This window comes from Ochotona curzoniae, unplaced genomic scaffold (assembly GCF_017591425.1).
Source record: "Ochotona curzoniae isolate NIBS_2020 unplaced genomic scaffold, NIBS_Ocur_1.0 contig_1274, whole genome shotgun sequence".
Classification (NCBI taxonomy): domain Eukaryota; kingdom Metazoa; phylum Chordata; class Mammalia; order Lagomorpha; family Ochotonidae; genus Ochotona; species Ochotona curzoniae.
Window position 1 is genome coordinate 27,877,094 of NW_024465023.1, and position 26,056 is coordinate 27,903,149.

The 26,056-nt window shown below is 47.6% G+C and overlaps 1 protein-coding gene across 1 annotated transcript in view; it reads right to left on the reverse strand.

Moving 5' to 3' along the window:
* Window positions 1–13,423: 13,423 nt before the first annotated feature.
* The window catches only part of SMS (spermine synthase), a 42,823-nt gene continuing 30,190 nt past the window's right edge, over window positions 13,424–26,056 (reverse strand). Inside the window, exons 8-11 of the mRNA XM_041000315.1 lie at window positions 20,200–20,314; window positions 19,081–19,160; window positions 14,982–15,097; window positions 13,424–13,976 (exon numbers count right to left, since the gene is read on the reverse strand). Coding sequence (XP_040856249.1) covers window positions 13,937–13,976; window positions 14,982–15,097; window positions 19,081–19,160; window positions 20,200–20,314 — 351 coding nt within the window. The 3' untranslated portion in view covers window positions 13,424–13,936. The remainder of the gene's footprint in view (window positions 13,977–14,981; window positions 15,098–19,080; window positions 19,161–20,199; window positions 20,315–26,056) is intronic.

A 26,056-nucleotide genomic window follows, 5' to 3' on the forward strand; every position in this document is an offset into this window, starting at 1 on the left:
ATGGCTTTCCTACCCTTACACAACTACCACTTACCTAGTCAACTTGGCATGTATTCAGGAACGGGAATAAAGAACAATGAAGCATTTGAGGAATCAAAGCAAAAGCTTTTTTAAAAAAATTAAACCAACTGCATACCAGTTTTTGGTGACTATAAAGGCTGGAAAGAGTGCATCTGCTAATAGGCTTTCCAACTGTGCCATCTAACTTATTGTAAATTCAGCCAAGCAGTTCAACCACACTGGTTAGAAAAATTCTGGTCTTCTGTAACTGACATTTGAAGTTGGATAGTTGCTGATACAACAATAAAACCTAACATCACAGACCCAGCGTGATGGCTCAGCGGCTAAATCCTCACCTTGAATGCATCAGTTCATGTCCTGACAGTCCCACTTCCCATCTAGCTCCTTCCCTGTAGCCTGAGAAAGCAGCAAAACACAGTCCAAAGCCTTGGGATCCTGCATCCACATGGGAGACCTGGAAGAAGCTCTGGGTTCCTGGCTTTGGATAAGCTCAGCTCTGCCTGTTGTGGCCACTTGGGGAGTGAACCAGCGGACAGAAGATCTTTCTCTCTGTCTTTCCTCCTCTCTGTATATGTACCTTCCCAATAAAAAATAAAATAAATCTTAAACAACAAAAAAGCTAACATCATGGGGCCAGCACCATGGCATAATAGCCTAAACCCCTGACTGTGACAAAGGCACCCCATTAGAGTACTGGTTAGAGCTCTGGCTGTTCCATTTCTGATCCAGCCACCTGCTAATGCCCCAGGAAAGCAGCAGAGGGTGGCCAAAGGCCCTGGCAATCATGTGAGAGAACCAGAGGAACCTCCTGGCTCCTGGCCTTAGTCTGCTGCAGCTATAGCCATTACAGCCATTTTGGGAGTGAACTAGCAGATGAAAGACTTCTCTTTTTGTGTAATTACCCTTTCAAATAAAAATAAGTCTTAAAGAAAAGCTGACATCCAAGGACCCAGTTGTGTGCTAGGCACCACTCTGAGCACAATTTTTTTCACTTGGTCCCCACAGCAACCCAGAGACAAGTGCTGTTATTACACCTCATACACATGCACCAAGAGGACCAAGGTCCCAGAGGCAGGATTGAAAGCCAACACTCTAGGCTGAGAGCCTGCGCTCAAAATCGTTTTCTCATCCTATATCCCATGAACAACTACTTTGTAGGGGTCAACACTGCTTCCTGAGTGTAGCATTGCTAACTATGTGAAGACTACTGACATTCATGTCCACAAATTTAGTATGAATTCTCCAGCCCTCCTCACTTCTATTACTAAATGCACGCAGTGAAGGAACAATTTGGCTCTTGATTGCCATGTGCAAGGGAGAAACACAATTGAAACACAATTGAGTCTTACATGTCAGGTGTCGTATCACCAAGAGAATAGATTGGCCAAATGGCACCTTTCCTAAGTTTCCAGAGCAATGTTCCTTTAAGGAAGCCACAACCCTGGTATCTCAATGCCAATGCAGGTATGTCTTTACTTCACGCTACTATTATAAATACACATATGAGGCACCTGGTAGTGCTTTTTGCTTATTTACTTCAAAGAGTTTTAACACGTATCTGTTGCATGCTGTGTGTAGATAGGGCTGAGCATATCTGTCAGAGGTAAGTCATAGTGCTATCATCAATACAAATTTTCCTAGTTACTTAAACACCATTCATTCCGAATTGGAAGCAATAAGCATTCTTTGGATTTAGTGTTACATCCTGCAGTAAAATCAGGTAGAAGGAATTTTCTTCCAACTCTTCACTACCCTATCATCTACCTGTTTGCCACGACCTTGTGATTGGTGGAGCACAAGTCACTCACTGTCTCCTGGTCGCACCTTTGGCCATTACAATGAATTTGGGCCAAAGGGATATTGACAGAGCACAAACAGCAGCTTCTGCACACCCACCTTTCACCAAGACAACATGTTTCAGGTAGCCACTGGCTCTAGAAGGATGCAAGTGGAGCAGACTTAGGCCTAACACCCAGCTGAAAGCAGCACCAAGCACAGCCCAGCATAACTCAGCTGAACTCCACAACCAACACACCCAGAGGGGAGAGACAAATGGACACCTGCTACCAGAAGTGATTGACATTTCCTTTGCCTTATTATGGGGAGTACTGCAATAGCTGCAGACCAGTGCATAAAACCTCCTCCATCTGTTGTGTAACAGGATTGAAGACCATCTACATTTGTTTCCTAGAGCTTCTGGAATTAGGTACCACAAACCAGATGGCATAGACCACGAAAATGTATTGTGTCAGTTCTGAAGGCTAGAAGCTAGGATTCCGGCAGTTGGCGGTGTGAGTTTCCAACAATGATGAATTTGCCTCTCTCAGTTTCCGGTGACCACAGAGATGCACAGCAGATGCCATTCTCCCAGGGTCCTCCTCACTTCTGTTCATTCATGCCTATGTGCAACATTTCCTTTGCAAAAGAACACTGGGTAAGGACTACCTAAAAAGGTCCTATTTCACCATCTGCAAAGATGACTTCCATATAGGTCACATTCACAGGTACTAGGCGTTAGGACTTCAGCATCCAGGGGATACTATTCAGCTGATAACCCCATCCCAGAAGTGTATCTATCTGGGGAGGGGCAGTGTGGAGGGGAAAATCCAACTGGCTCCAAGCATGCCCCACACTGGGGACCTGGGATGGGTGGGAGGATGGGTGGGGCTTTTCCCTTTGTTTCTCCCCTTACTGCAGATACAGGAAAAAAAATATTAGTGTGGAAACAATGGTCTTACCCACTTTCCTATAACCCTTGACCCTTTGTGCCCTAATCAACTATGTAAGATTATCAAAATTAAGAAAAAAAGAAAAAGAAAAGAAAATCCGACTGGAAGGACCTGATGGTTTTGCTTTGATGCACAATCCGAGTAGTACACTGAACTGTCTCAGGATTTGTTACGCTCTCTAAATGTTTTCTTGGAGCCAACCACATGCATCTTTACCCAGTCCTTGAACTGAAAGCCCTGTGCCTGCTTTGCAGGCTTTGCCTTACTAAGCCTACCTTCCCCTTCACGCTTCCGTGTCCAGCGGGCCTCTGGGATTTTGCTGTTCTGCACTGCCACGGAAGACCTCCAAGACACTGTCTCCTATGACCCCCTCCACAGCAAAGCTGTCCATGTACAATGTCAGGATGGCATTGTGTAACCTCTAATCTATTCTCTTAGTATTTTTTGTTTTTTCCACCAACCTGACAAAGACCCAAGCATGAATCGAAATCAATTCCGGTTTGGCTCGCCACAGAAATAAACAAACCTACCTAAAACCATGAAATCAAACCATAATCCTGGCTTCAGTAAATTGCAGGTTTAGATGAATAAAGAGTATAATCACTTATCCTGTGTTTAGAACCTTCTAGCTGTCGGGGCCATGTCTGCACAGCGAACAGGGTCTACGTATCCTTTCAAAACAACAGTGAACATTTGAAAATTTCTACACCTCTCATTGGTTCCAGTCTCTAGCAATGGGTCTCTCCTATCCACCATCATTGCTTTCAGTTTTTAATCTCTGAGAATATCAATGCCTTTTAAGGGGAGTAGTGGAAACTTCAAACTGAGCCCCAAATTAATGGCTCATCAGAATTACCTTTTAATAAGAACCATGACATCATTTCCAAACCGTGGAAATCAAATGGGAACTCATTTTAGCAATTACTGTGGCAACTCCTTTTACATTCAATGCTGCTTATGACACTCAGCTGACATCGAAAGGATTTAAATTCTGCAGATGTTCACACAACAGCTTTCCGCATTGTTCTGCAATGTGACAAATCAGATTTTCTAATGACCACTCTTCCAGATCAGAACACGTGTCCCTCACTACCTGTGAGGAATTGGGTTGAGGACCCCACTCCACACCCTCACTAAGCTCAGAACCCAAGGATGCTCAAATCCTTTAAATAAGATGTGTTTGCACATAACCCACTACACATATCCACCCTGTAATCACCTGCAGGTGGTAATACCTAATACCATGTACATATTGGCCAAAAGCTTATATTGTCTTGTTTATGAATAATGACAAAAAAGCCTGCATTATGTTCAGTATAGACCCATTTCCCCCCAAACATTTTTGTTAAACCGCAAGTGGAACCCATGGATTTGTGGCTTCCGTCACGGCATCACCCCCCTCCATTAGCCGTGGGAACCACGGGCTCCAGGGCCCTGCCAGACCTACTGAGTCGGACTCAACATCTTCACAAGCTCCTCAAGTAATTCTCCTGTGCACTGAGGTCTGAAGAGCACTGCCCTTTCCCATTTCCAGCAGCAGGGCAATTAGCATTCGAGGAGAACCTCTTGAAGTCCTCAGCTACTCTTCTCAGAAAGCTAAACGATCTGCAGCCTGCATCTGGCTGGGCAGTTAAGACGCTGCGTGGGGGTACCCGTGGCCCATACCAGTATACATGGGCTCACATTCAAACATCAAAGCCACCTCCAATGCCAGCTGCTTATTGATCTGAGCCCTGGACATCAGCTCTCATGGCTGGCTTCTGCCTGGACCGTCCCCTGGCACTGCAGGCATTTGGGAAGCAACCCAGAAGATGAGGACCCCTGTCTCTGGTTCCTTGCCTTTCAAAAAGTTAACATTTTCCAGCCTAACTGAAGAGCTGCTTAGCGGTCTCCTACTTCCCAATCTGAAAAAGCACAATACAAGGCTCTTCACCTAGTCTCACTCTCCATCCCTCACTTCTGCCATGTACATTAGGGAAAACATCTTTACATGCTTTATGGTGTCTTAACAGAACCTCAGGCACAAACAAGAATGGTTAAAAAGGGGCCGGCGGGGGAGGAGGGTTGAAGCAAGCTCTTTCTCCAAGGGCTTTGATGTGGAAGCCAGCAGGAGCTGGAAGTTGGCTGGGTACAGTTGCCGCATGAGCCTCTCTCTTGCTAGCTGGCATCTTCTCTTTCTCACACAGCAGACAGCAGCAGCAGCAGCGCCTTTGTGAGCTCTGTTGGCAGCCCTGGCTGCTATGGCTTCTTGCCTGGGTAGTAAGTCTGAACACCCACCAGGTCGAACTTAGCCACTAGGATTGCTGAATTGTCAGGAATACCTGCGGTCCTGGATCCTATGCTAGACCCCTAAAAACCCCAGGCTACTTCTTCAGGGCAGAGACATGGACGGGGCCCTTGAGCCTCATCTAAATCTCATCAGGCAGGTAAGAGACCAACTACACCAAGGGTATCATTTCCCCAATTAAAAACAATGCCTCATGTCTTACTTGAAAATACCCTCAAAATTTGAGAGATGCACTAAAAACTTCAGTAAATACAGTATCAATACTTATATCAAAAGGTATAAACTGACGACAATGTCCTCTGCAGCATATTCTCCAACAGGATCCCAGTCTGGGATCGGGCAGCATGTTTAGTTGCTCCCCTTACCTTCCTTCTACCTGGCTCCTTTTTACCGCCTTCGTCATTTTATACATCAATTCTACTAAAGGATGGGCCAGATGTTTTCTTCTATCTTATTGTTTCTTATTTCCTTCTTTCTTATTCTTAACAGACCTGATCTTATTTGGCATCTGAAGTTTCATCATGGTCATCCTTAGCCTAACATTGTAGAAGAGGTGACAGCCCCTTAGCAGAGTCACATCCAGAGGCACGGGAGGTCTACCTGCCCCTGTGAGCTTTGGCTTTGATCATCTTGTCAATGTCATGTCCAATTTCCCCACTGCTGCTTTTCTCTTGAAAAGTGGCAGAATGAGTAAAAACCTCTCCAATGATGCCCACTGCAGAACCTTCTAGGTTCACTTCGTAATCACAAGTGGTGACGCAATGACCACTACCAAAGATGAGAGGTCTGAAGCTGCTACAGTGTTAGCTTTGCAAATGGAAAAAGGAGCAGGTGTCAAGGAAGACATGTGGCTTCCAACAGGCAGCAGATCCTCTTGGGCAGCCCCCAGAAAGTATCTATCCCTCAAGCCCCTTGACTTTGCCCTCTAACACTCATTCCACAGTTTTGGCCCATAGGACTGTAAGATAACAGTGTATTTGCTTGATCTGAAGGAATTAGTTTTTGAGTAACTTTTTCAAATAATAGGAAATGTATATATCATTCATAAGCAATCTGTAGCAGACCCTTCAAAGTTATGTATTCTCCTTAGTAAAATTTCCCAAGATTCAACACCAGCAGTGGACAACTGCCTGACACCATCTTCACAGTTTACCAAATGCTTTTACCTCCAGCACTGCTGCACCCTGACCACTTGCCTAACAGACTGCCAAGTATCAAGCACCGTGTGTGTATATTGTGTGCATCCCACTTTTATTTCAGACACATGCATTCATGATTTCCAGCAAAAAGGCCTTAGTTTAAAGGGAGAGTAACAAGAGACACAGAGGGTAAGACATCTTACATCCAATGGCTCACTCTCCAAATGGCTGCAACAGCCAGGCCTGGGGCAAGTAAAAAGCCAGGACCGTGTCTCCCATAGAGATGACAGAGGCCCACGCACTCAGGCTAACTTACGCTGCTTTCCCATGCACATTAGCAGGGAGCTGGACTGGAAGTGGAGCAGCCAGGACTTGAACTTAACCTGTGGCACCATGACACTGGCCCTAAATATCTGCAATGATTTTTGAAGACTTACTTATTTTCATTGGAAAGTCAAGATCTACAGAAAGGAGGCAAGACAGACAGAAAGACCTTCCGTACACTGATTAACTCCCCACATGGCTGCAACAGCTAGAGCTGAGCCAATCCGAAGCCAGGAGCCGGGAGCCCAGAGCTTCCTCTGCATCTCCCAAGCAGGTACAGGGTTCCAAGGCTTTGGGCCGTCCTCGACTGTTTTCCCAGGCCACAGTCAGGGAGCTGGATGGGAAGCAGGGCCACCAGGATTAGAACCAGCAACCATATGGGATCCCAGCACACACAAGGTGAGGACTTTAGCCACTAGGCTATCATACCAGGTCCTATTTACTATTTTTGAAACCACTTTTAACTCATTACTATGTTTAATTAATTACTATCACTTAATAAATTACCATGCTTAAGCAGCCAGGATCAGCCATGTGGCTCTATGTGACAGTCGCTGGCTCACACTACACTATTAGTCCTGAGCCAAAAACAGCCAGTCCTCCGTAGGTGTAAACAGATCAAAGTGGTAGTCTGGACCCAGCATGGTAGTCTAGTGGCACAAGCCCTCACCTTACACTCACCAGGATCCCATATGGGCACCAGTTTGTGTCCCAGTGGCCCTGCTTCCCATCCAGCTCCTTTGCAAAGAGTAGAAGAAAAGGAAGGGGTGGGCCTGAGAGCTGGAAAAGGCGAGGGAGGGAAGTACGCCTATCTTGTTAGAATTGATGCAATACATGCCCATATGGGATCCCGGGGCATACAAGGCGAGAACTTTAGCTGCTAGGTCACCACATCAGGCCCTGAGCTACTATTCATGGCACCTCAATCCTTTATCAGGTCCCAGCTGCTCTGCCTCCCATCCAGCTCCCTGCTAATGTGCCCAGGGAGGCAGAAGAGGATGGCCCAAGTGATTGGGCCCCTGCCACCCATGGAAGAGAACCAGTTGTTCTCAGCTTTGAGCTGGTCCAGCTTTGCCTGCTGCAGCCATCAGGAGAGTAAACCAGCAGCGAGATCTTCTTCACTGTGTGTCCACCTTTCAAAGAAATAAATCTTTATTTTAAAAAAGCATGTTAGGGCCCAGCACGATGTCTAAAGTGTCTAAAGTCCTTGCCTTGAATCTTAAAAAAAAGAAACAAGTTAAACCCAGGGGTCTATATTGCTGTCCATCAAGACAGTCTCTTCAGACAGTCAACACTTAAAATATGCACAGGCAAGAGGTAGGAAATCAAGATTTTATCAACCCAAGGACAAGGACCTCGGAGAGGGAAGGCTTGCAGAAGATGCTGATGACAGATCTTCTTAACACTGGGAGATTGGGTGAGGGTTGACAGTTTGTAAAAATTTATTTTTAAAGATTTCTTTTTATCGGAAAGTCAGATATACAGAGAGAAGGAGAGACAGAGAGGAAGATCTTCTGTCCATTGACTCACTCCCCAAGCAGCCACAACAACTAGAACTGCGCCAATCCCAAACCAGGAGCCAGGAGCCTGTAGCCTCTTCTTTCAGGTCTCCCACGCAGGCACAGGATCCCAAGGCTTTGGGCCATCCTTGACTGCTTTCCCAGGCCACAAGCAGGGAGCTGGACGGGAAGTGGGGCTGCCAGGATTAGAACGGGTGCCCACAGAGATCCTCACACATGCAAGGCGAGGACTTTAGCTGCTAGGCTACCGCCCTGGGCCCTAAATCTTTTTTTCTTTAGCATTTATTTGAAAGGCATTGGTACAGACAGTGGGGAGGGAGAGAGAGAAAGAGATCTTCCAGCCACTGATTCAATCCCAAATGGCCACAATGGGTAGGCTGAAGCCAGGAACCAATAACTCCATCTAGGTCTTCTATGTGGGCGGCAGGGACCCTGACAGCTGGGCCAGCCTATGCTACCGTCCTGGGTACACTAGCAGGGAGCACGACTGAAAGTGAAGTAGCTGGAGAATCGGTGATCTGGTAGGTGGGTCTTAACCCCCTCGCCACAACACCTGCCCCCGGGTGCCAATATAACTGAGAGCAGATAATAAACACGATCCATCACAGAGCTGTGCACATGGCCAAGTCCACGGGGTATCTCGGCTCCTCAGCAGTGAATGCACAGTGGGAATCACTGGGAACCTAAGCCACCAACCTCATCACCAACCAAGCTGTAAAATTATTTTACAACAAAGTCAACAAAAAAAGTTTTCTAATAGATGAAACCGGCAATGACCTCTAGTAAGATAACTCAAAAGTCAAAGTCAGGGTCTTCTGAGGCATACCACCTGCCAATCCTTACTACCCAAGGGCCTTCCTGTTCGCTGCCCGGCAGTGATGGACTCAGTACACGGAGCCAATAATCATACAGGTGGACTACTGACTGATGGTCCATAGCCAATGTTTATTAACGGTGTCACACTTTTAAGGACTGAGGGTTCAGTAGGCACAAAGGGGGGTGGTGAGGAATTTACATTTCAACAGTAAGAGGGGGGTCTCCTTTCCTTGGTCTGCTAGTTCCCACTTCCTGCCTGGGGAGGAAGCACCTCTCTTTGTTTTAATGTATAATCAATTGTTCTCATTCAAATGCTATCCAATCAATTGTTCTACAGCTTCCCTTCTCTGGAAGTGGGTAGTGTAAGGCTTAAGTGCCTGCTCTGTGCCCCCTGGAGACTTCCTCCCTAAACCTACCAAGCTGCTTTCACCTGCCACTTCACTCAGGGAAGCCCAGTTCATTTCTCCTGCTGCCTTCCCTGGGCGAAGCCGAGGGAGACGGGCCTGTTCCCTACTGTTTCACTGAGGAACTGCTGGCTTAGAGGATCACCATGTGGTTGGTTGGTACACAGAACTGTCCGGCCCAGCTGTCCCAGGGACCTGCCTCCCGGCCCCTGCCAGCGGGCTACAAGCAGACTTGTCCAGTTACACTCATCACCTCACCTCCCCAGGAACTCAGTCCAGACCATTCAAAGAGCTTATGCTAAAGCACTGGAGTATCCTGCCCATGTTCTATCTTAATCATTTTGAAATAATGAGTAAAGCAGAAATCAGGTGACAAACTGTGTTAACGCTAACAGGTCCTATTACTGTCAAAACCAAATGAGCTCAAATGTCTTCTTAGCACATATCAGTTGCTATAGCTCTATAAATATTTGTTTATTGCAGCTTTGGAATTATAATATTAAATCCACCATTCATTCCAGCATGTAACAAACTAATAAAGAAGCAATAAATGCTAAGATTTTGGGGGAAAAAATGTCTTGTTTCCTTGTAATCCTATCCAGCATGTAACAAGCTAATAAAAATGCATAGATATTAAAGGGTATAAGGGTATGCTACAAAGTTTCCCAAGGAGTCCAAGGGACCAAAAAAAAAAAAAAAAAGCTAAGAACTCCTGCAAGGAGCTTCTACATTAAAATTTGAGAACACTGGCACCCTGATTCAAATTCTGACTGGTATGGCTTACCCAGTGAATTAACATCTGATTCACAAAGCTATTTTAAGACTGTGCAACATTGGGCCCAGTGCGGTAGCCTATTGGCTGGAAGTCCTTGCCTTGCACGCACCAGGATCCCATATGGGCACTGGTTCTAGTTCCAGCAGCCCCACTTCCCATCCAACTCCCTGCCTGTGGCCTGGGAAAGCAGTCGAGGACGGCCTAAAGCCTTGGAAACTTGCACTGGAGTGGGAGACCCAGGAGAGGCTCCTGGCTTGGGATCAGCTCAGTTCCAGCCATTGCGGCCACTTGGGGAGTGAATCATCAGATAGAAGATCTTCCTCTCTGTCTCTCCTTCTCTCTGTATATCTGACTTTCCAATAAAAATAAATAAATCTTAAAAAATTAAAGACTTCTTAAAAAAAGAAAAAGGCTGTGCAAGATAATGCCAAAAAAAAGTGGTATATGGGGTATCTCTCTCTCCCTCCTCTTTCGAGAGGCACCCCACCTCCCAGCTTTCTCTCCGGAGCTGCTTTCCCCTTCGCTCTCCCTTCCCTGCTCACCTGCTCCCTTCGCAAATAAACTTTTCTGTCTGCAACAGGAAAAAAAAAAGTGGTATATGAGCTACGACCCAGCAATGGCAAAGACTGTCCGGCACAAATGCACTTGGAAACAGGCTACTGGAAGGTGAGTTGTTTCTTCAGGCTCACACAGCAGCTTATATCTGAACTTGCACCTGAACTTCTACATAAGCTTGTACCTAAACAAGCAACGCTGCTCAACTGGCCTCTAGAACTATGCAATTCAAAATACTGCTCCAATATAAGGAAGATTGAACCACAATAAAAAAAAAAAATCAGCATACTGCCACTTCCATCAATGACAAAGTCTCACCCTAAAAAGAAGTCCTTAGAAAACAAACAGATTGGCAGAGGCCATTTTCAGGAGTGTTTCCCTTCCTCTCTCTTATCCCATGCTCTCCCAAGAGTCATGGAACTAACAAGACTGCTCCATCGACAGTGACAGAAAAAGGCAAACTCCTCACTCAGCGATTATGGACGCCAACAGCCATGTGATGATCCAAACTGCAAAGCCTGCAGCTCCACATGGGACGTAAGCACTGCTCCAGCCCGGGCTACACACTGTCAACCCAATCTTCCTCCACCTCAGTAAGCTCACCATGAATCAAGCTTGCTTTTTCTAAAAAATATTTTTTAAGATTTTTTTTTTTTACTGGAAAAGCACAGGTACAAAAAGACAGAAAGATCTCCCATTTGCTGGTTCACTCCCCAAATGGCTGAAATGGCTGGAGATGAGCCAACACAAACTCGGGAGCCAGAAACTTCTTTCAGGTCTCCCGTATCAGTACATTATCCAAGGCTTTGCCCCATCCTCGGCTGCTTTTCCAGGCTATAAGCAGGGAGCTGGATTGGAAGCAGAACAGCTGGGACACAAACTGGCCCCAATCTGGAATGCTGGTACTTGGAGGCCGAGGATTAGCCAGTTGAGCCATCATGGGGTGGCAGGCCCCTAATCAAGCCTTTTCAATGTTTAATCATATTTCTAAGAGAACACAGATTTTTTTAAAATAAATCAATTCTCGGTATCTGCTGATGCGGTGAACAGAATTTAAATTATTGATATATTTGTCTCGTCTTTAATTTAAAAGCAGTTACAGGATATTCCATTTTAAACCCTAAAGGACACTGCAACATTACAACCATTAAAGTAAAATAGCAGTGCTGCATCTTTCATTTCTTTAAAAGGCAGCAAATGGAGAGTTTTTAATTACCTGAGTACAGTTTGTGTGCTTTTTGCTTGAAAATGGCAAGCAGGTTCAAAATGCTCCAAAATGAACTGAGTCAGAATTCACTAAGAAGTCCATACCAGCACTGGGACACAGCAGTGTTGAGCAGCTGCTCCAAGGCCAGCATCATACCTAAGTGCTGGTTCAAGGCCCAGCAGCTCCACGTCTGAGCTAGCTCCCTGGCAGTGCACATGGGAAAACAGCAGCAGAGGACCCAAGGGCTCGGGCTTCTGCCACCACAGGGGAGACCCCGTGACGCTCTGAACTGCTGCCTGCTGACTTTGGCTTCATCCAGCCCTGGCCGATGTGGTCACGTAGGAGAAGAGCAGTGCATGCGAACTCGCTGCATATCCCTGCTTCTCTCACCAGCGCTTTCTTTTGATATTTACTTATTTCAAAGAATTCACTATCATCACCCACAAGGAAGAAATGGACTTCTCTCCATGACTGCTTCCTCCCTTCCTCCCCCCTTCACTCTTTCCTGGAGGATACGCCCACAGCCCCACACAACCTGGCCCGCTTCATTTCTTCTCAGTTGTCAGCAGGTCTGTTGTCACCACACTTATCAGAGGATCTGTTGCCTTGGCCTCAAGTTAGTGTCCAAGTGTAAAGTCACGTCCACATATTAACGATACCATATTCAGGCAGCAGGTGTTAAAACATGGTTTCAGAAATGGAAAAAAAAAAGTTTACTTAGTTAAAACCATGTTCTAACATTAATGGGACCATCACTTTAAATCTTAGGTTGGACAGAGTCCTTACAAAACATTACCAAAGAGTTTGAGTGGGTGGGAGGAATCTATTTGCTACTAATTCTGCTTTTAGCCTACATGCCCAAGAGAAACATTAGTTAAGGTTATCTTGTTCCAACTCCTTTTATTCTATCTTACATCATGCTAATCCAAAAGGAAAATAAAATTAAGCCTTAAGCCTACATTCATTTTTAAAGAGTATTTGTTTCATACCATTTTGTCCTACCTTGCAGGAAGAATGCAGACATGAATCCTATCTCAAAATGGACACTGTGAGTATTTCATCTTTAATGCTGTTTCCTGTAAATGAATTCCTTCCACTATGGAAGTGGAAGCCTTTCCTGAAAGCAACAGAAGCCAGCGAGCTCTCGTCTGCAGTCCCAGTCAACACAAGCCCACCTTGCATGACAGGTTACACCCACAAGTACCCGACCAAGCTGCAAAATGCAGTTTACTGGTGAGCTTAGCTGCTCTTACACGACAGGGCACTCTGCAGACTCTACGCATACACCTGTGTACCGAGAGTACTCTGGCACATGTCACAATAGCTAACCAAGATCACTCTTTCCCACTACCCACTACCCACCCTCTGAGACACGTGTGTGTGAACAAAGACAGAAATAGGTTTTTTCTTTCAACCTTACAGTCAAGCAAATTTTTTTTGCTTTCCTTAGGTCAGCTTCCCAATGATAAAGTGGGGACTGCTATCCACCGGGCATGAGTCACAGTGCCAAATGAAGTAATTATTACCACTTGCCCGAGGCCATGTCATTACAAAGAACTATGTAACAATGCAGCCAGAACAGGAAGCCACCTGTGTTGCAGGAGATCAGAAGAGGGGACTGAAATAAAATGACAGAACACATGAAATGTCTCTTTTCTAATTTTAATTGAAGCATTACTATTCATTTTTAATTCTCTCTTATAAGCACCAAATTTTAACATCTAAATCAACTTGGTGGGGGGAGGGGAAGAAACACGATCAAGAACTTCCCTCTGAAATGAAACGATGCTCATTCCTCTAATACCGAAAATGTAAAGTCTACCAAAGTCAAAATTAAAAAAAAAAAAAAAGAAGAAGAAGAAGCCCACACAGAAATAAAATACCAAAAATCACATTCTAGGGGTCAGTGCATTTCGCAGTCCCCACTGTGCTGTCTAATCACCCTTCGCTGACTTTCCAAGAAAAATAACGCCCTAGGTCATCAAAATATACACTTCCCATTGTCTGGTTTTGTTTTTAAATTAAAATATAACGAAAAACAGCAAACTTGAAGAAATTCACAATTCACTGCCTGACGCATTTGGATGGCATGTACAACAGCACGCGGCGGTCAGGAAGGCTAGCTGCAACAGACACACTGGGGGGCTAGGGAGCAGTCTTCAAGGCTTCGCTTTCTTCCACACAGTGTAAAACACCCACCTGGCGAGGGGGTCAAGGAATCAAGGCAGGACAAGCAAGGGCTAACAAGCTCTCCCAGCGCTTCGGCCCGCCGGCCCGTGGAGGGGAAGGAGGGGAAGGCGGAAGAGCGCAAGGGCGTAACGATGCTGTCAGCTGACCCTGCTGCTGGGCGCCCAGGAGAGGCAGGCAGGCAGGCAGGAGACAGCGGCCCATTCCCCAAATGCCAACAGCTGGGAGGGTAGTTGGTGCTGGGTGTGGGTGTCAAGGCCGCCCAGCAGGCAGAGCACCCCTACTCACTCCCGGGACGTCGGGGGCTCCCGTGCCACCTGCCCCGTGCCAGGCTAGCTCGCAGTCTGCCCCGGCGCGATAGCAATGAGCAGCGGACAGCCACACAGGCGGAAGCCGCTGGCCACAGGCTGCACCCCGCCTTCCGGGCAGAAAATGCGGCCAGACTTCCGGTTCTCCGCAGGCCTTTTTTTTATTATTATTATTTCTCAGGACTAAGCCTACTCTTTAAGCGGAACCACTGCAGAGCGCTCAGGGCAGCTTGGCAGCTCGCGGCCTCGCTCTAGCCTGGATTCCCACGTACCTGGGGAGTGGAAAAACCCGGTTCAAGCCACGGCAGGCTACAGGCGGGGGGACGGCGAGGGCCGCGGCGGGCATGGGGAGCTGTTCTGCGGAGGAGCGCTTCTCAAGCCCTCGCTACAAATCTCCCAGCAAGACTGGGCGAGCAGGGTCCCGGGTCCCACCTCCAGCGCTGGTGATTGGGCTGCAGGTCAAGGTGGGGCTTGAGAAGGCACGTCCCTAACCCGTCCGTTCCGGCTCAGAGAGGCCCAGGGCTCCCAACTGGGAAGGCGGGCCAAGCCACACCCCGGAACCGGAAGGGGCGGGCTAGCAGCTGAGCGCTGGGTTTGTTCTTTTAAAGCGCCAGATGCAGGAAGGCAACCAAGCCCGAGTTTGCCTTTCCTGCGTTACAGGTTCCACTTCACCATCAGAGCAATGACGTGCACGTGAGACAAAGGATACAATTCCAAGTACGAAGGGACACAGACGATCTCCTTTGAGAACTCCACAGGACAGTACAGGCGGCCGAGCTGTTCTTCGTAGAGCGACAGGGCTTCTGTCAAATTGACACAGTTCCCCTATATCAGAGAGAGAGAGAGAGGAGCACGTCAGGCAGCCAGTGCCAGTGAGGGGGTGGCAAGTCCTCGCCTTGAGCCAGGGATCCCATACGGGTGCCAGTTCTAATCCCGGCAGCCCCGCTTCCCATCCAGCTCCCTGCCTGTGGCCTGGGAAAGCAGTCGAGGACGGCCCAAAGCCTTGGGACCCTGCACCCACATGGGAGACCTGGAAGAGGCTCCTGGTTCCTGGCTTCAGAACGTCTTGGCTCAGCTGCAGCTACTGGGGAGTGAACCAGCAAATGAAAGATCTTTCTCTTTCTCTCTCTCTCTCTCCTCTCTGTAAATCTGCCTTTCCAATAAAAGTAAATTTAAAAAAAGCAGTCAAGTGGCAAGTAAAATATTTGCAGATAAAGGCAGCTTGTGATGTAAGAAATCCTAAGAAGAGCATCGCAAAGCCAGGCAGCTGGCCAGCCCGGGCCTAGGGGTTAAAAAGTGTGTTGAGAGCTGACTCTCCCATTTGTTCAGCATGACGTCATCCTCCATGTCAGGCTGTTTAGTAACCCATCATCTAGGCTCCTGCAGTGGGATCCGGCCAAAGTGTCCTCTGCCAGCATATAATTTGGTTTCAACATCAAGTTCACCATGAGAGCATAAACAGCACATGTGTAATTTAAGCTTCGCAAATAGAAAACACCGCCTGTTTGTTTTGAGAGCACATCACCACTGGGTAATCTAGAGACTGGAAATGCCACCGAGGTGCACAGCTACGTCTTCCTTGCGTGGCTAAGCTGACAGCACACGTGGTCTCTCCAGAGAGCCGATCTAGAAGGACCTCCTGGCAGAGGATGTGCTAAAAATGTGGGAGAGGGCCAGGCTGTTCCTTCCTCACACCGCCAGGGGGCAGTGCAAAAAAAAAAATAAAACACAGGGAGGGGCGGAGAGAACCCCTCTACCTACAAGGCTGCGGGGTGGGAAACAACAGAGAAAGAATTCACCACAGATCGAGGATCTAAATAAGCAAGCGAACTGTGCTACAATTCACTTTGCTGTGGGTTGAATGGAATGGCAAGATTTTTCTTTTTCAGAAACAATCACAAAGGCAGGGAGGGGTACAGGAGAAAAAAATCCTCCACCAAGGAATTGAGGACCCGGCTCAGAGGCGAGCGGCAGGTGCAACAGGAGTGAGGACACGCCCAGGGGCCCCAAGTCAGCAGCTCGGGTCTCAGAAAGTTGTGCAAATACACTGCGTGTACGTGGATGCCACTGTTTGAACTTTACTTCTTTCGAAATTGTTTGCACCTTTGTTGAAGTGAGTTGGTGTATATTATTTGTTGGAATTTTTTTTAAAAAAATAAGATAAGAAAACGTTTCTGTAACAACCAGGTTTTCATCAAGCTCGAAGTAGGCCAGAGTAAGAAACATAATGATTTAGGAGTCGCATGCGATGACGAGGTGGAGAGGATGCTAAGGAGGGCTTGCCTCCAGAAGGCGGCAGCCATCAGGAATGACCACGAACAGCTTGAGGCTGGAAGGGGGCAGGAAGATGCTGGCATTTTGCATCACAATTTACGTGTACATTACACACCCTTTTTGTACACGACAGGCAACCTACAGGGAAGTCGTCAAGTCTTAACGCCTGTCTCCACATCACATGCACGCAAGTTGTCTTCACTTCGAAATCTCGCGGCCCCGCCGGGCCAGCCACTGCCATGACATGCCATCACGCAGTGCACAGCACGTCCAAGCAGCCACGGCGACACCACTAACGTCACCAACTCACCACCGCATGCAAGCCAGTGCGCAATCATGAATCCACGACGTGCACACTGCCTGTCACCTCTCTCCAGCTCCAAGTTGCCCAACCAAGGCCACCGCAGAGCCTTGGCCCTGTCCTGAGTATGGCACGTAATAGTCATCAGCATCGACACGTTCTCAAACTATGCGGCTTCTTGCCTTGCCTTCTGCTTCTGAACAGGCAGACACCTCCTGCACGCGGCTCTCCCTGTGGCACACTCCACTGTCAAGCATCTGGGGAGACTCCTGCCTGCTGGCGGACTGCCTGCTCTGTGCCTGTAGCTGCAATGAAGGTGGCCACGGACAACCTAGTACCCCACTCCTCTTTGGAGCAATTCTTGGCAAAGACCACAGCCTCGGGTGTACATACTGAGAATTTTGGGCAACAAACAGTTGGCAAAGTCAACTTACCAAAGCCCGCATCATTAATGCAAATGAACCGGCTGCAGTGGTGTTTTTTTAAGACTTACTTTTTTTAAAAAATATAAAATGCAGTTTTTTATAGTGAATTAGACACACAGAGAGATCTCCCACCCGCTGATTTACTCCTCAAATGGCCGCTGTGGGCACAGCTGAGCTGATGCGAAGCCAGGAGCTTCTTCCCAGTCTCCCACGCAGGTGCAGTGTCCCAAGGCTTTTTGACCAATCTTTCTACTCCTTTCTCAGGCCACAAGCAGGGAGATGGAAGGGGAAGTGGAGCAGCCTGGAATATGAACTGGCACCTATATGGGATTGTGGCACATGCAAGGTGAGGACTTTAGCCACTAGGCTACTGCACCAGGCCCAGCTGCTCCACTTCTGGGCCAGATCCTTACTAACGTGCCTGGGAAAGCAGTGGAACATGGCCAAGTCCTTGGGTCCCTGCCACCCACATGGGAGACGTGGAAAAAAAACTCCCGGCTCCTAGCTTCTGAGCAGCTCAGCTCAGCTCAGGCCACTGCTGCCATTTGGGAAGTAAATCGGCAAATGGAACACCTCTCTGGCTTTCCCTCTCTCTGTAAAATCAGCCTTTCAGATAAAATATAAAAAGAAAGAGAAAGGGAGGGGAAAAAAAGCCCAAGCCAGGCGGGTAGGGGCAGCTGGGGCTTTGTAGGGCACACAGCAGCCACCGCAAGCACAGACACCAGGTCAGCCATGAGCACACGGAGGCGAGCAGGCGGTAGATCCACAGGCAGCTTGCAGATCCCTGCTTTAGATGTCAAGTCCAAAACACGTTTGGGAAACCTGTTTCTAAGTATCTATGACAGGAAGAGCATGCGCACTGGTACACAGCCCCGTGCCTTGGGCCATTCCAGGCGACTCAGCCCTTGGGCCAAGTGCAGGGCCAGCACCGCATAGGGGGCTCGCGGGCAGCGGGCAGCCCAGGAAGAGGGCAGGAGCCGGGCGGGGGGGATGGGGCCAGGCTCCCTCGGACTTGCTCCACCTGCTTTCAGGGTTATCAACATCCAGGCCATAAGCAAGCTAGGCTACGGTGGGCTAACAAACCCTAACTCGGGAACACAAAGGTAAGCTCTCTACCTGCTCGTGACACTGTAGCGCAGGCGTGCGTCTTCCCCCAAACAGAAGGGAACTCGGCCAGCAGGTGCAGTGCCCTGGACGGAGCCCCAGAGGCTCGCGCGAAGCACAGGGCCACACTGGCTTCTGAAACAAAGCATCTGGGGGCCACGGGAACAAACTAGGTGTGACTGCCTCTGCTGTAAGTACTGGGGAGGACTTTTAAGAGAATCCAGGCATGATTTTTATATAGGAAAAAACATAACCTTTAAATGTCCTTCTAAAACTAAAAGAACCGGTTTGCTTCCATCTAGTGGCAGTTTCTGACCACACAGCCTAGTGAGAAGCGGTGACTGCAGTCTTTGTCTCCCTCTGGTGGCAGCAGCTCAAACTGCAGCAGAGACCAGGATGTTTTGGAGTGGTTTGAAAAGAATTTTTTTTTTCCGTTAAGTATACCTATTTATAGGTATTAGTTGTATAATCTGAAACATGTATATCATCAGGGTAACGGCCATTCCCACCTCCTCAAATATTCCCAGCTCTGTGTGTCTGGAACCTTTAACCCTGCAGAACAAAGCTTGACTCAGTCATTTCGTAAAAGAGCATACTCCAATGTTGCCGTCTTATCCTCGCGACAGACATGAATTCCAAGAATCTTCACTGACACTTGACAACACTTCCTTGAGCTTCCGGGGGAGGGTGAGCAGCCCACCCACCTGTGTGAAGTACTTCCCGTCCTGCTTCAGCACTTTCATCGACAGGTCAAGAATCAGCCTGAGGAACTCCCATGTGGAATCTGGAGTCAAAAAGAAAATTGCACTTTATAAACATGACTTTTCAGGCCTCAAGAATAGCATGCAAAGTAAAAGTCGCCAAACTCCATTAAACAACAGAAAGAAAAGAAAGGAAGAGGGGGCTGTGAGTGCTAAGCACACGCCGCTGCCTGGGACGCCCACTGCTCACAGGAGCACGCGCTGGGCCCTACTCCCTCCTGCCCATCCACCTTCCTACCAGTGTGTACGGGAAGGCAGGAGGGGCATGGAGCGAGCACTTGGGCCGCAAGCCCACACGAAGCTGCTGGCCTTGACCTGGCTCAGCCCTGGCTGTGGACACTATTTGCAGAGTCAAACAGAGCACAAAGGAGCCCCCTGCCCCCCTCCCTCCCTCCCTCCTAGGACTTTCAGATATAAGGAAAAAAGAAACGCTTGTTGAAAAAAAAAAAAAAAACGCAGCTACACAGCTGCTGTCACACGCACACTGACACACACCCCCACTCCAATGGGCCACCGCCATTTAGGACTGTGTCAAGAGAGATTCAGCAGAAAGGCAGTGGTGGAAATGGAAACAAAACAGCCCAAGCGTTGGACAGCTTGGGACCAGACCCGAGAAGCTCAGCAACAAGTCAAGGTTATACAAAAGCTCCACGCGGAACACAGAGCAGCAAGGAGTATGCCATTTTCAAATGGAAGTTGATCTGTTTTTATGTAGAAAAGTCGTAAGTTTACCTCCCCGCAAAAAAAAAAAAAAAAAAAAAAAAAAAGATTAAAAAGCACTTAGGGAGATAAATTATAAAACAACGCAATGCCTCAGTGGAGTCCTTCTGAGTCATTTTTACATGAACATTTGTTTCACGTGACTGCGTCCACTTGGTAGTGGAAGAGTTCAGGTAAACCCAAGTTCGGCCATCTTTCCAGCGCAGGCCTCGGCCGGATGCTCCTTGAAGAATAATGAAGTTCCTTGATGAAATAATGTCTGAGGGCCCTTCACCCCCCGCACGGTGCCGAGACAAGCCCCGCTGTGAAGTTTCCTAGCTCACAGAACCATCCAGAACCTACCCTCTTCTGGAGACGTGGAGATGGGAACGGCTGTCAGATCGTTAATCACATAATCAAACTCTCTCCCCTCCTTGGCGTACCTCTTGAGTACTGGAATACAGTCTTCTATCAGAACCTTCCAGAGAGAAGAGCAAAGCACAATGTCAGCGAGCAGAGACGCAAGGGAAGGGGCACGGGGAAGGGGCACGGCGGGGAGAGCCGCCACGTCCGCGTCTCTGACCTTGAACCAGAAGTGCTGAGTGCATGTTTCATGTAATTGTAGATTTCAGGTAAATTGCCACCCTACAGGTACTACTTTTATACCATTATGGAGAAACGGACAAGAGAAGCTCAGCTGCAGCGTGCCCGAAGGCACGCAATAAGAGACTGAGCAGGAAGGCCAAGTTCATAGATTCTAACTTATATCACTTTTTCTACTACTATCTCCATTCTAATCATTCTTTTAAACTAGGCACTTAATAACTTGGGGATTTGCTGACTTGGGGTTTTTTTGCATCTTATCTTTCTGCTTTTTTGAAAGATACAATTATTTATTGGAAAGGCGGAGAGACATGTCTTCCATCCACTGCCTCACTTCCTAAATGGTTACAACAGCCGGGGCTGCTCCCAGCCCAAGCCAGGAGCAAGCAACTCCATTTAGGCCTCCCATACGGATGGCAGGAGCCGGGTACGGGGATCGGAGGTGGAGCAGCTGAGGCTCAAACTGTCACTCGTTATGAGACAGATGCTGACTCTGCAAGCGGCAGCCTAACAGGCTGTGCCACAACGCCCCTCCTTTCTAAATGTTAACCTATGTTTTTCAATTTTCTTTAACATACTACCAATAATGAAGTGGCAGCATTCCACCAGAGGGTCACCAAAGAGAGCAGCACAGCAGTGACAGACTGCGGCTAACACCCAGACCTTGCAGGACCTGCGGCCAAGCTTCTGCACCCCCATGGCTTCAGCACCCTCAGGCTAACGCAGCCAGAAGCGACCAACAAAGCAGTGCAGAAAGGGCAGCAGGCACACACACAGCCTGGTGCTTACAAGGCTGCAGGGCCACCAGCCGCCCGCATGCCAGTGCCATGGAAACACACGTGGGAGGCCGCAGCTGGTGTGTCGGATTAGTTCCGTCCCCACCACACTCCGGGGACCTGCGCAAACAGCCAGGCTCCCAGTTTCAGCCCAGCCCAGGTGTAAAAATGAATCAGAACTTTCTCTCACTGTCTCTCAAATATATGAATAAAAACTTTTCAAGGGGGGCGTGGCGTCGTGGTGCAGCCGCTTAAGCTGTCACCTGTGACACGAGCATCCCGCGTGGGCACCAGTTCGAACTGCTCGGCTTCTGATCCAGCTCCCTGCTAAGCCGCCTTTGAAATCAGCAGATGGCCCAAGCACTTGGGCGCCTGCCACCTGCTTAGGAGATCCAGATGGAGTGCCAGGCGCCTGGTTTTGCAAGGATCCAGACCTGCCAGTTGCGGCCAACTGGGGAGTGAACCAGCACATACAAGATCAACCAATTTCTCCCTCTCCCGGTCTTTCAAATAAAAGTTTTCAAAACAAATTAACTAAAGATAAATCTGAGAAATTGGTGTGATTTTAAATGACACACTGCTTGGAGTAGTGTGATGAAAACTGACTGTATCCCACCAGGGAGAAGGATCATCCCACTGTACTGTCACCAGAGTGGCATCAGTAGCTGTCATCGGTCACCTGCTACGGTGTCGCAGTGCCTCAGTTTAGCTCATTACAGCCCCAAAGTGCAACAGGAGTGACCCTGGCGATTTCATCCTAGTACACTGTCAGATTTATTCCACTCTATTAATTCATGATCGTTTTTACTGTGTCTTACATAGTAAACATGTAAACACAAGAAGAAGCATAGCACATACAGGATTCAGCCCTTGCCACGGCTTCGGGCAACCACCTGATCCATCCGGGGCTTGCTTCAACTTTGAAGCATGAATGGTATATGCTGAGGACACGTGTGGCTCTAGGCAACAGCCTGGACTAGCCAGGAAATACTCTTTTTTCTAATTACAAGAAAAACACTCCTATAAAAAATGAATACATAAAACAAAAATCAGAAATCAAAGCTGCCACAACTTCCTAAAATAATCCACCTAGCGTTTTTCCCATAAATGTTTTTATACAGCCTCAAGAACTTGACTGTTCTCCTTCACAACTTGCTAAATTACACTTTATGCATCGCAGCAGTCCGAACATGCAAATCTGCAGCGTTAACATCTCAGCTGCCTTCAGTCTACGTAAATCTGGTACTAATCCCATTTTGATACACTTTCGGCTTTTCCATTTGCTCATATATTTTTATATTCACCTGCACATAAACAGAAACTTGCATTTTTACTGTTAAAACTTGGATCGCATCAATTATTCTGCACGTGGGTATTTCTCCGAGGAGTGGCTACAGACAGATGCACTGGCAGATTTCAGCCATACAGGAGGACGTGTTTGGCCTCGCAGTTAAGACTCCAGCTGAGACGCCCGCGCGCCCCCATCAGAATCCACGCGCTGACGCTTCACAGATGGGAGGAAAGCAGCTCTGTATCTACCTGTCACTGGCCCTGCCTCTCAAAGCATAACTTTTTGAAAAATACAGTTGAAAAACTAGAGCATCCAACTAAAAATGTTCTACTCTTCTCAGTGCCAAGCCTTGAATCTCCACAAGCACAGTAAGGAACCTCCTTTGTGCTGCAGGGGCTGGGCGCCCTCACACCAGGGGGCGCTCTGCCGTCCAGCAGCCAGCATTGCAGGTGGCAGTGCATCCAAGCACCTGTCCCTTCCCCTCCTCCCCAGCCTAGGACAGCGGCCGTCTTCCGAACTTGCTCAAATCTGTTGCTAATGTCATCACAGAAATTTCCCGGGCCACTGCCAGGGGTGAGGTGCCTGTGTTGCCTTAGAGGCCCACTGCCCTCCGAGGGTACTGCTTCGTAGCTTTTCTAATCCGTTTTAAATTTAGCTAAGTTCATTTTCAAGTTTTAAGTCCTAAGGGTTTGTGGTATTATTGAAGAGATTCGCTCCGTGTCATGTCTGTTACCGGCTTTGTCTGCTCTGCCTTCTGGCTTGCTTATGATAATCGATGCCATAAATTATGTCTTAAGTGTCTCGGGTTTCTTTAAAATATTTTCCAACTCCAAGAATAAATACTCTAAAATTTTCCCAAACATACTAATGTGGTATCTAGAGCTTAAGCCCCTGAAATTCCTATCTCGAAGGCTTCTGTGTAAATAGCCGTGCGCTCACGCCAGGTGGCGTGGCTTACATGAACACTCCTTCCAAAGGCAGTGCAAAGCACTCGGGCTCCTCTATTTGTACCTGAGCAGGAACGCACGAGCAGATCGTGTCAAGCTCCTGTGACATTGTTCTCCATGAGCCCACCTCTGTGTGACACTTCCTACTTCATTAAGGAGCCTTACAGCAAATTAGCAAAACAGAACAAGTCTCCCTTCACTATTATTCTTTTCCAGAGTTTCCAAGGCTATTCTTTTTTTTTTTAACATAGTTTTACAAATGAACTTTAAAAGCAGTTGGTCTTGGGCTGGCACGATAGCATAGCAGTTAAAGGCCTTGCCTTGAAGGCCAGGGTCCCATATGGGCGCCAGTTCTAATCCCGGCAGCCCCACTTCCCATCCAGCTCCCTGCTTGTGGCCTGAGAAAGCAGTCGAGGACGGCACAAAGCCATGGAACCCTGCACCCGCGTGGGAGACCTGGAGGAGGCTCCTGGTTCCTGGCTTCAGATTGGCTCAGCTCCGCCACTTGTGGCCACTTGGGGAGTGAATCATCGGACAGAAGATCTCCCTCTCTGTCTCTCCTCCTCTCTGTATATGACTTTCCAATGGAAATAAAATAAATCTTAAAAAAAAAAAAAGCAGTTGGTTTAATTGTAAACCTCGCACACACTGGCTTGAGATTCTGATCAGAATCATTTAAAATTGAGAAGAAATGAACACCATGCTGTAATTTCCATCCAAGAAGCCTAACATGCCTGTCCAACAGTCAGAATTCACTTGAATGTCTTTAATAAGAACACGGGGCCAGAGCTCTGGCATACGTAGGTTAAGCCTCCACCAGTAGTGCCGGCATCCTATAGGGGCACCAGTTTATGTCCCAGCTGCTCAACTTCTATCCAGCTCCCTTCTAAGGGCCTACAGAGGCAGCAGAAGAGGATGGCCAAAGTCCTTGGGCCCCTGCACGCACGCGGCAGACCCAGAAGACACTGCCAGTGTCTTTCCCCTCTGTAAATCTCACCCTTCTGAAGTTTAGCCCTAGGCATTTTAACTTGGTCACTTACTCTGAACGGCTTCCTTCCCACCTCTCAGTTCCCTACACAGCATTTAGCATTCCAAACAGAACTGTCATTCTAATCACTTAACCTAGTGCTTACAAACTAAACTGATTTTCTAAAAAAGTTTCTTACATTTTCTAAGCCCTTTGTCAGTTGTGGATAATTTTATACTAATAAAAAAAGTAAAAACAAAAATTTTCATTTTTCTAGTTGAAAATCAACATCTGAATACAATCAGCATCCTCATCTTGCTTCAAGTTCAAGTGCAATTGTTTTTGTCATGTATCATATTTTGCATTTTACCGTCTACTACAGCTTGATCATTACATTTCTGACAATTAGTTTTTATTAAAATACATGCAGGCACTTTCTCCTATACTGCAATTTTATTTTTGCAATTTTATTATTTGCCATCCTGGCTACTCCATTTCCTAGCCCAGCTTCCTGTTAATGCGCACACAGGAAGGCACCAGCTGATGGCTCACGTCCTCGGGCCCCTGCCACCCACGTGGGAGACCCAGGTGGAGCTCCTGGCTCCTGCCTTTGATCTGGCCCAGCACCAGCTGTTGAGGTCACTTAGGAAATGAATCAACAGGTGAAAAAAAAAATCTCTAAAAAATTTTTAAATGAATTCCTATCTAAATATGCTTAATTTGTCTATTAATCTTTTTAAAAGATTTATTAACTTTTTATTGCAAAGTCAGATATACACAGAGGAGAAGAAACAGAGAGGAAGATCTTCCATCTGATGGTTCACTCCTCAAGTGACAGCAATGGCCGGTGCTGTGCTGATCCAAAGCCAGGAGCCAGGAACCTCCTCCGGGTCTCCCACGCGGGTGCAGGGTCCCAAGGCCTTGGGCCATCCTCAACTGCTTTCCCAGGCCACAAGCAGGGAGCTGGATGGGAAGTGGGGCTGCCAGGATTAGAACCAGCACCCATATGAGATCAAAGTGCGTTCAAGGTGAGGACTTTAGCCGCTAGGCCACTGTGCCGGGCCCTAACTTGTCTATTTGTAGGGAGCACGGGGATGTTCCACAGGTGTGTTAAGTGTTATGTCAGCCACTCATTCAGTTTCTCCTTCAATCCACTCACACGAATTGCATTGCCAGATCTTAAAACCTCCTACCTTTGCGTTTTTGAACTAAATTTTATTTAGGTATAGTGCAGGAATCTTGAGATAAGTTAGCAGACTTTTATTTACAAATTGTGCACATACATAAAATCAGTTTTTAGTTTTCTTTGTATAGTGCCTTCATTTTCCTGAGGCCATTGCAGTTATCAAACAGAGGAACACAGAGCATTTACTATTCTCAAAAATGCTCAACAGAATAATTATTTTTCAAATGGTGAGCAGCCATAAAGACCCTTTAAAAAAACACATTTTACTTATTCGAAAATCGGAGGTACCGAGAGAGACCTTCCACGCGCTGCTTCCCTCCCTGCACGGCCGCAGCAGGTGCAGGTGGCCAGGCCGAAGCCAGGAGGCTGGAGCTTTTTCCGGATCTCCCCCGTGGGGACAAGGGCAAAGGCACTTGGGCCATCCTCTGCTGTTTTCTTAGCAGGGAGCTG